This window comes from Macrobrachium nipponense, chromosome 20 (genome assembly GCF_015104395.2).
Source record: "Macrobrachium nipponense isolate FS-2020 chromosome 20, ASM1510439v2, whole genome shotgun sequence".
In the NCBI taxonomy this organism is placed as follows: Eukaryota; Metazoa; Arthropoda; class Malacostraca; order Decapoda; family Palaemonidae; genus Macrobrachium; species Macrobrachium nipponense.
Genome location: NC_061089.1, coordinates 41,815,519 through 41,825,792, shown reverse-complemented (window position 1 = coordinate 41,825,792; position 10,274 = coordinate 41,815,519). Strand labels below are relative to the sequence as shown.

Sequence of the window (10,274 nt, the reverse complement as noted above, 5' to 3'; positions counted from 1 at the left end):
ATGTTAACGGATATCTATCGAGTAATGACTTGCGTCTTTTTGACACATTGTAAGAAGAAAGGACACGCATAATGTGTGCCATGAGGAACAGAGAGAAAGGAGGTGATATTCGTACACAGACTACCATTTTCTAAAGCCTATGTGATCCAGGCTATGAAGGATATTAAGTTGTACAGTTTTCTATTTATGTCTCACTAGACATTCAATATCACGTGTTATTTTTTTTTTTTGCGTTCGTTATTCTTTTCAACAAAGTATCTATTGATGCAAAAAATTAATACTGAACTTCATAAAAGCTTTTTTTTAATTACAAATAGATTTCTGTGTGTTTTATGTGCATCTCCATTTTCAAAATAATTGATAACTCAAATATGCATTTTCATAGTTGCCACGTACTGTGGTCATGCCTCACTATGAAATCGGCTTTTTTTTCTCTCTTTTTTTTTTATCGGAGCTAAGAAGTTGGGGAGCCATGCAAGGTTTTATAACCCTCATCCGAGATTAAATATGGTTGTAAGAAAACTTTACATAACTCTGATCAATAGACATGGTTGTATATAGGTGTTAACCGTCAATCCATTTGCTACACCGCGGTCATTAAAACGTTGTCATGCCTGACTGCGTTTTATAGGTGAGATAAGCGCTTCTTCCTATATCCTTCTCCTCTACATCTTTTAAGTCCGTAGGTCTTCTAAATCACCCCCCACCCCCCGCCTCCAACCTTCCCCCTGCCATTTTCTTTGGTTTTTGGTTATTTTCATTCAGCAACTAAAGTCTATCCAGAAGATCTCAGTCATATTTTATCGACTTTTCTATTACAATACGAGATTTGTCCCGCACAACAGCGATTTCCGAGAACACTTTCCTAAGCTTAACCACCTCCTCTACAAATAATAATAATAATAATATAATAATAATAATAATAATAATAATAATAATAATAATAATAATAATAATAATAATAATAATAATAATAATAATGCTGGAAGTGAATGACTGAGAGGTCTTCGAGGTTTGCGAAGAGAAATGAAATTATCTATCAGAATAAGTGAAAAAGCAATTAAAGACATTTAAAAGATATTATATATATATATATATATATATATTATATATATATAATATATATATATATATATATGTGTGTGTGTGTGTGTGTGTGTGTGTGTCTGTGTGTGTGTGTGTGCGTGTGTGTGTGTATGAATACATATGTGCATGTGTTGTCTGTAGATTGAATATTACATGTTATATATCGTATTGTGATTCAAGTATAACTTTGATTATAAAAATGTAGATTAGTAATCCAGTGACCCGCAGTAGATAAAGTCAAATATATACAGCCAACATCTCTTATAATTGTGAATGCCTATTGGCTAACCCTGCTATCCATAACGAATAACAAGTATGACGAAAATAATCAGCAAAAACTCAAAGATATTCAATATAAACAAATGCTGGAATTTAAAAGAAGAAGCAGAAGAAAAAAATGGGAGCTAACACTCGCTCAGTGAGGCAAGGAAAGTAACCCTGACAGATTGTGGAAGTGAACCTCGTCGTTTTTTCCAGATCTGACGCAAGTGTTTTTTTTTTTAATGTAAGAAAACTAGAGATAGCTTCGTCTGTCCGTCCGGACTTTTTCTGTCGCTAGAAGGCTGCAAATTGGTATTCTGATTATCCACCCTCTAATCATCAAACATATCAAATTGCAGCCCTCCTGTCTCAGTAGTTTTTATTTTATTTAAGGTTAAAGTTTCCATGATCGTACGTCTGGCAACCCCATTGGACAGGCCACCACCAGGCCGTGGCTGAAAATTTTATGGACCGTGGCTCATGCAGCATTATGCCCAGTACAAAATAACTCGATTGCGCCGAAAAAAACTTCGGCACATTTTTTACTTTTTTTATTGATTCTGTAAAAAAATATATATTTTTGAAAACTACAGAGTTGGTGATCAATCACATATCGTAACGGTGATGAAACACACCGTCGGTGCCGAAGTGCGATTGAAATCAATTTCACCCATCGTTGTTCCCCTCCATTATTGGAGTCATTAAATATAAAAAAAAATTCGATCATGACATTCAGTACAGTTGTAGTCTTTCCTACGATGTATTTATCCGTTCATTTTTTGTATGCTTGTTACTACATTTCAGTTTAAATGCCATGGTCATACGCAAGACTGGAGTCCCGACAACATGGCTACTCTGAGTTTTCTCGGGAGGCTGGAATTCGTAAGCCTTATAAGTTATGCTTTCACGTGAATTTAAGGATTTTGCTATGTAATTTCGGTTCGTCTGACTTCAGATAAGTGGCGGCACAATTCCTGGGTAATCTGTGAAAAGTTTCTCCTACTGTCCGAAACGTATTAAGGCGTATTTATCCACAAACATGTTAGGAACAGATTCTCCAGGAAGTGACAAGTATATTTGTAAGTTCTACACAAGTCTGGAATTTTAGCAAGTCTTCTGTATGATTTTTTGGGGGGTGGGGTGTGGGGGAAATTTTGGAAATTACTTTAGAAGCCTTCAAATGGCACCGAGATGTTAACACTTTAAAGAAAACACTTAAACGAAAAGTTACATCCATAGATTGGCGCATCAAAGTAGTACGTCAGAAGTCCGGCTAATTATCCGGTCAGGTTTCTCTCGGTAGACATTAGTTATTACACCATCAAATTAACTGGTGGTTTACCGACGGTGTTTTTACCATTTCACAAGGTCTTGGATAATGAACACGAGCTTTCACACTGTACCCTTGATCTTAACAGGAAATGTCTAGTAATTCTTTTTTTTTTTTTTTTTCCTTTAAATGACATACTAAGAAGGGTCGAATAATCAAAGTATATCGGAAGTTTTTCAGTACATTTCATTATACAATAGTTTCCACCAACTAATGTCCCGTTAGACCGGCATCGATAGAAACAAAGAGCATCAAATCTGAATTTCTGAGATCCTTGAACTCTCAGATTGAAACATTTAAGCATATTTTACCTTTCAAAGGAAAATACACGAAACGCTGGATGTACATACGTTCCGTGGCACCCAGACATCAAACCACTATTCATAAGGACCGGACCAGTTTTTGTGGAGAGTGGAACCTTGTCTGCGGTGTTCAGCCTCTTTTCACAGTCTTTATTTCTTCCGCTTAAGTAATCAGATCTATTTTTTCAGCACAAAAACTTTGCTCATAATAACAGCTGAATAATCACTGGATGCAAATGACTGCATTAGGACCAACTTACTTGAAGGAGATTTCCGTAATTGTATTCTGTACCTAATAACACTTTTTCACGCTTTTAATAGTTATAATAACAAACTCATTTAAAATAGGGAAATTATCTTAAATTGAAAGAAACTTGTTTCTCAAGTTTTCTGATGAAGAATAAAACTTTTTTTCAGAGGAAGATGAAAAACAGGAAATGCTTCCTTCGAATGACCTCTGCTAATGATCATAATGATTATTCGGAAATACAAGCAAAGGATTTTTTTACCTGCGGTTATTTGCATATTTTTCAAACCATGCAAGGTGAAATCTAAGCGTTATTATTCCATTGTCAGCACAGGATTTCGATTTCTGAAGCACAAATAAACTTCTTCCTTTATAAACGCAATGTTCACACCGAGAAGTTAGGATGATTTTCAGTGAAGGCCAAGTGATAATCTTCAGCTATTTCCACACCAGTGCTATCTGTGATGACTGAATTTAAAAACAAAAAATATACCAAAGTTTAAATGAATGTTTAAACGAGAATAAGAAGGAAAGAGGGTTGCCATCGTAGCTAAGAACAGCACAGTGAGTTATGCAATCTGCTTAATGCTTCAACTTTGGCTTTACATAATTCTTTTGGTGTGTGTGTGTGTGTGTGTGTGTCGAGTGGGGCGATGGTTAGGTGTTGGTTCTCGAGCTGTTGCTAAAGGCAACGGGGGTTTTCTGAGTGATTTACAACCGAATTCTTGTATCAAGAGCTGGGAGACAGAGAACCCCCTGATCTATACAAGAAACCTAGAGACAAGACGTTGTTGAAAACCAAGTATCGAAACGTAATGGATACAATGAAGCAGACATCACTTCCCTCTCTCGGTATAGCTGAAAGAAGTTAAAACACTGAACTTGTTAATGGGTTGAATTGATTTAGAGGAGTGGTCGGAAAGGGATGAAGGCTCTCGTTCAAAATAGGAACTAAATTAGTTTGAGGGGAAAGCTCACGTGAAGTAAAAAAGGAAAAAAAGCAGATAAATGGTGATTAAGAAATCAAACCTTTATCAGAGCAAGGGACATTACAATAAACTTCAGTTGTAACCAGGGTTCTACCCAACTATTAAACTTTCAATAATAAAGAGCTTGAGCGAGGAAAATAGTGAAAATCTATCTGCAACTCATAAAGAGGCAAACTGAGACGGACAAGGAGAAGACGGAGAGAGATGAGCACAGAAGAGAGAAGGAACAGGAGGAAGAGACGATAGAGAGAGAGAGACTACTTTTAATATTAACATTTGTAGTAGCTGTGGTAATACTATAATACCTTCCGTAATTTTCTCTTTTCGTTTGATAGCAAATATGATTCGGAATGATACGTAACATGAAATAATGTTGATGGATCAGAGAAAGACAAGACTATATTAACATTCTAGATTTATGTTTGACGAAGGTCAGGTCTAGTTAAGAACGTGAACTCGCGTTCCAATATTCTACACAGCACGAAACTTGTTGGAACCAAGATCTTAAGAATGACGTTATTCTTTAGAGCTTGACTAGATCTTGGCGTGCATCGCATTCTAAAGATAATGGAGCATTGCATCAACAAACTCACGAGAGAAAGGCTCCAAGCAGGATTGGATACAGGCTAACGTATGCAAATAGTAAGTCTTAAGTCGAAGTAGTGTCGACCCAAAGATGGAAATAATGGCTCATACTTGTTATACAAACGATTTAATTGTAGCCCTGGTAAAGGATAATGTGAGGCGAAACCGCCCCACCAACCCCTACCTCCAATTATCGAACCAATACCAGAGTCGAAAATGGTCGTTGTGGTTCCACAAATATCGTAATGAGACCGAAGAGAAGCGTTTTAAAGGACACCCAGCTTCTTCCGTCTACAGTAACCCTGATCACGAAAATAACTTATTAAAACCTGATACAGTTTACTTTTAATGCGCAAAACTATAAATTGTTGGAGAAATGAAGGAGTTTACAACGAAGAGAAAGGGAGGCCACGCTTACCTTGAAATACCGAAACTAACTGGTTTTTCCTGGTCACAGTTTGAGATCCCATCGAAATTTGCATAATGAGCTTCTGGCAGCACAAAGAGCTTACGTGTGAAGAGAAGAAGAGAATGGCTTACGAGGAGTGAAATCGAAAGGAAAGAGAAAGTGCATTGATTAATTGGGTGAAAACAACAAGGAAGACAACAAATAACTACGAGACACCATTAGGTACCGAAAGAGGAATTGGCTAAGTACTGTCTGCTAAAACAAATCTAGAAGGTAAATAAAGAAACCCAGTTCAGTTTACTAAACGAAATGAAACCACATGTAGGGAGAGTAGCTTGCTTGCAAAACCTTTTCCAAGACTCGTAGAAAATTCTATTAAATGCCAAGAGTGCAATGTTAGATATGAGTGAGAGATGAAGGTAATCAACAACTGATCGGGAACAGCAAATGCCAGTGTTTAACGCTATTCTTAAAAGCTATCCGAACGATAATCGTTACCTATTCACTAACCTCTCCAATGATAAAGGGAATCACCAAGGTAAGCTGAAAACACTGATTAGTTTGTCCATATTCCACAATGCTTTCATCAGATGAATTAGCCCCCATATTATGGAACAAAGACAGAAAGACACAAGCTGATGGACGTGGAAGAGAAGGAGATGGCAAGAGAGAGATGAGAGAGGAGAGACGGGGAGAGAGAGAGAGAGAGAGAGAGAGAGAGAGTTACAGAAAAAACACATGAAGTCCAGCAACCTTTGTAAAAATAAAGAGCAAGAACTAACACGGAGTCGTAGTTAATTTCATTTGCTGTTAACATTTACAAAGATGATAGTCTGTGTTACATTCCATGCCAAAATATAGGCAGTTGCTATATATTTGAAGACTAGAACAACCCACAAGTCCGCCATATGTAACATTCTCTGGTTGTATCGTTATATCGGAAAACAAGGAGCTGTATTTAAGTAATGGAAGGGTTCATATATCATTTTCGTAATGGTAGACTTTTCCGAGGTAATAATTACCGAGGTTTAAATGCAACTATATGTAAATGAGAGAGAGAGAGAGAGAGAGAGAGAGAGAGAGAGAGAGAGAAGCTCTGTCACAAAATATACAAAACGAACCTGATGTATAGCTAGTAAATAAAATATAATTTGTGATGATAACAAAGCCTCAGTAGATAATGGAAAATAATCAAGGTAGGGATTTGAACCGAAGAATTTATGAAGCTTGTGACTTAACGATTATACACATATGACACACATCAGAATATAGTAAGTGCTTGAAACAAACTTTATGTATATATATGTATATATATATACATATTATATGTAATATCTGATATACGTCAACTGACAATTCGGCGCTCCCCGGGAACACTCTGAAGAACTCAGAAAAATTTTCCTGCACCTCCTTGCACTTTTATCCAAGAATTACTGCGTTGACTGTCCCTTTCATCCATGTATTGCTGTACTACCTATCCCATTTATCCAGGTATTGCCGTACTGATTGTACCTTTTATCCAGGTAGTACTGTAGTAACTGTCCCATTTATCCAGTCATGACTGTCCCATACTTTGGTACTGTCCCTTTTATTCAGGTATTACTCTACCGACTTTCCCATTTATCCACAAATTACAGCGCTGAATGTCACTTTAATCCAGGTATTACTGTGTTGACAGTCCCATTTACCCATGTATTACTGTGCTGACTGTCCACTTTATCCAGGTATTACTGTGCTGACTGCCCCTTGTATCCTGTTGTATTACTGTGGTGACTGTCCCATTTATCGAGGTAGTGTTGTACTGTCTGTCCCTTTTATTCAAGGATTACTGTGGTGACTTTCCCATTTACTCCAACACTGAACCTAAACGCACCTCCCCACTTACCTGAAACACCACCCCAAATCTCAACACACCTCCTGTTAATTTGCCTACCGATTCGGTAGTCGAGAGTTCGATTCCATGCTCTGCGAACGTGGAATCAGAGGAATTTATTGCTGGTGATTAGAAATTCATTTCTCGATATAATGTGGTTCGGGTCCCACAATAAGCTGTAGGTTCCGTTGCTAAGCAACCAATTGGTTCCTAGCCACATAAAAATACCTAATCCTTCGGGCCAGCCCTAGGAGAGCTGTTCATCAGCTCAATGGTCTAGTAAACTAAGATATACTTAAACTTTGAGTTTATATACCGCACAACAAGTCCACACAAGTTACAAAGTTGGGTCAAATGATGACGAAGTACCCAATTTTGTCTAGATCGTTCAAGCGGTTCGGATTTCTATAGCTCACAAACGATATATATCGATATATATATATATATATATATATATATATATATATATATATATATATATATATATATATATATATATATATATATATATATATACATTTAAAATTCATATTTATAGAATGGGCAATTGCATTCTACAAAGATTGATTAGTAGTATTCTATCGTCCAACGCCTTGCCATACACTCCAGTAGAAAGCTTAATGACTGGCATGAAATCAAGAAAAAACCTAATTGTAAATTAACTCCTCCGCCGACGTCATGTTCAAGACATTAATGGCTAGATGCGGTCGGAGTTAGTATTACCACAAGGTCGGATAAGCGCATGCCCATTTTAGGATCAGTATAACGAGATTATGTTAGCAAGTTTTATTGAAAAATTAGTCTCAAAAAGGTGTAATACGCCCCTTCCATTATATTGCACCGTACTTATATCATTTATGAATATCATTTATGACCATCAGTGTTAATATGAGGCACTGTTTAAGACCGGCAAAGTAACAGGTAATGATATCTCCCTGGCATGATGCGTGATAAGAAGATATTTGAAGAATGGATGATCGGATTTTAGTGGCGCTTCGTGAAAGCATTGGTTAGATGACCCATTCCGAATAATTAAGTCTTTAGTTGACTTCAGTGAAGATTCTAAGTTTTCATTCCTTTAACCATCAAAATGTACCCAAAAAATGTGATGCAGATATTATTCAATCCATCGTTCTCTGCCATTTTCCATGTTAAAGACAAAATGAAACAATATTAGGGCGAAGCATGCGATTACTTGCCCAAAAAATCAGCGATCAAGGACGAACTTCTTACGAAGTCTCTGGCTAAAGTGAAGGACGTTGATCTTTCGGCGGGGGTAGTACGCTCTTCTGCTGTGGGCTCTCATGCAAATGTACAGTTATCAGTGCAGTCAAATATTTCAGTTGTTTTGACGAAGAATAGTCAAAACTTGCTGATCCACAGTCTTCATTGAACTTCTCATTTAATGGTATGTCTAATGCACTTGTAAATCCATGTCCTGAAAAGTAACACATGCGCTTGTGCAGTATTATGTGTGTGTATATATGTATATATATACATATATATATATATATATATATACATATATATATTATATAACATACAGGTATGTTTGTATGCAGGTATGTGTGTATGCCTGTGTATACACGTGTTAGAAGAAAAGAGAGAGAGAGAGAGAGAATCACTGCTCACCTTTCCACCACTGTCCATCAGAAACATACTTCATTTTGACCCTGAAAGGAGCTGCAGGATACTTCAGGAATCTCCCTGAGAAATGAAGGAAAATCTTCGATTACTCTTTTCTTCAATCCAGTCCCTGACTCCCGAATTGTTTTCTCCTTCTCACTTATAAAAAGACAGTGATGCTGAGCGGCATATTGACGCAATGCTTATTTGGGCAGTGGAATATATTGTCGTCGTTCACTTCCGCGTTGCCTTTGATTTATATCTTCTCTCTAATAGTTCTCACTTCTCACACTGGAACGCGAACACTTCACAGAGTTTATGAAACACTCCTATTTCAAAATGCAAATAAAAATAAAAGTCCTGCGCAGACCAGGTTTTGATGGAAATATTTGACTTGAATGATCACGATGACACAATTTTGATTAAAAGAGAATATTTCACGCTGGTAAGTCCGACCAAGTCATCACCGGACTCTCGTTTCCCGACGGACTGACGGAGGAAGTTCAGTCTCGTAAATTCCAAAGAAAACGAGAGTGGCTGCAGATTCGTGTACGGGCGGAGCTTTGAAAGGTGGACAAGTTGTTCTGCGTTACCCAAGGATCAGACGACCACTACCTCTGGGACCTACCTGGTGCCTAAGGTCTTCCAACTCACGTCACTGGCACCCATGGCGGTGGAGAGGGTTGCCAATAATCACCATAACGTCTAAATGTTTTCTTCCATGATTTTAGTCTGACACGAATAAACAGCTGATAAATCAGGGATGGCGACAGATTCTACACTCCGCGGAGACGTGAAGAACCTAAGATAGATTAGAATCGTGATTTTATTTTTTTACGCGCAATGGATTTGGGCAATCACTTCCGGCCTTCGGCAAATTTTCCCGGGCATGTGCCCACCTGAGGAGGAAATGAGAGGCACCAGAATAGTCACGATCACTGGCGCGTAACACTCCAAAGAAGCCATAAAAATTGGGGTCACGGGGCCTGGTGACCTCCGATGTCTCCCGGGGAATAATATTAATGACCTTCTTAACTGTCAGAGAGAGGTGCTCTTGATTCACAGTCACATAAGTGTTGATCTCCTCACAATGTTCACCTTCTGATGTCTTTTCTTCTCGAAGTTATCAAGATCGAGGTCGTCTTGCATGCTTGGGTATGACACAAGTTCGATGGAATCAGTCTCTCTCTCTCTCTCTCTCTCTCTCTCTCTCTCTCTCTCTCTCTATATATATATATATATATATATATATATATATATATGACCCTATATATACATTATATTATATATATATATATATATATATATATATATATATATATATATATATATTATATATACCCTATATATATAGGAATATATTGATATATTCATACATGTATATACAGTATTTTATATAGATAGCCCATATATATATAGACTATATAAATATATTTTTATATATTATATATATATATATATATATATATATATATATATATATATAAAATGTACTCGGGTTTGTAGAAATTTATATTTTCTTGTAAAAGAGAGAGAGAGAGAGAGAGAGAGCTCAGACTGAATGAG

General features: G+C 37.0%; 1 protein-coding gene across 1 annotated transcript in view; it reads right to left on the bottom strand.

Moving 5' to 3' along the window:
- Window positions 1-9,331, bottom strand: part of LOC135225176 (uncharacterized) — a 13,718-nt gene extending 4,387 nt beyond the window's left edge. Inside the window, exon 1 of the mRNA XM_064264442.1 lies at window positions 8,715-9,331. Within this exon, the coding sequence (XP_064120512.1) occupies window positions 8,715-8,748 (34 nt within the window). The 5' untranslated portion in view covers window positions 8,749-9,331. The remainder of the gene's footprint in view (window positions 1-8,714) is intronic.
- Between the last annotated feature and the right edge of the window lie 943 nt (window positions 9,332-10,274).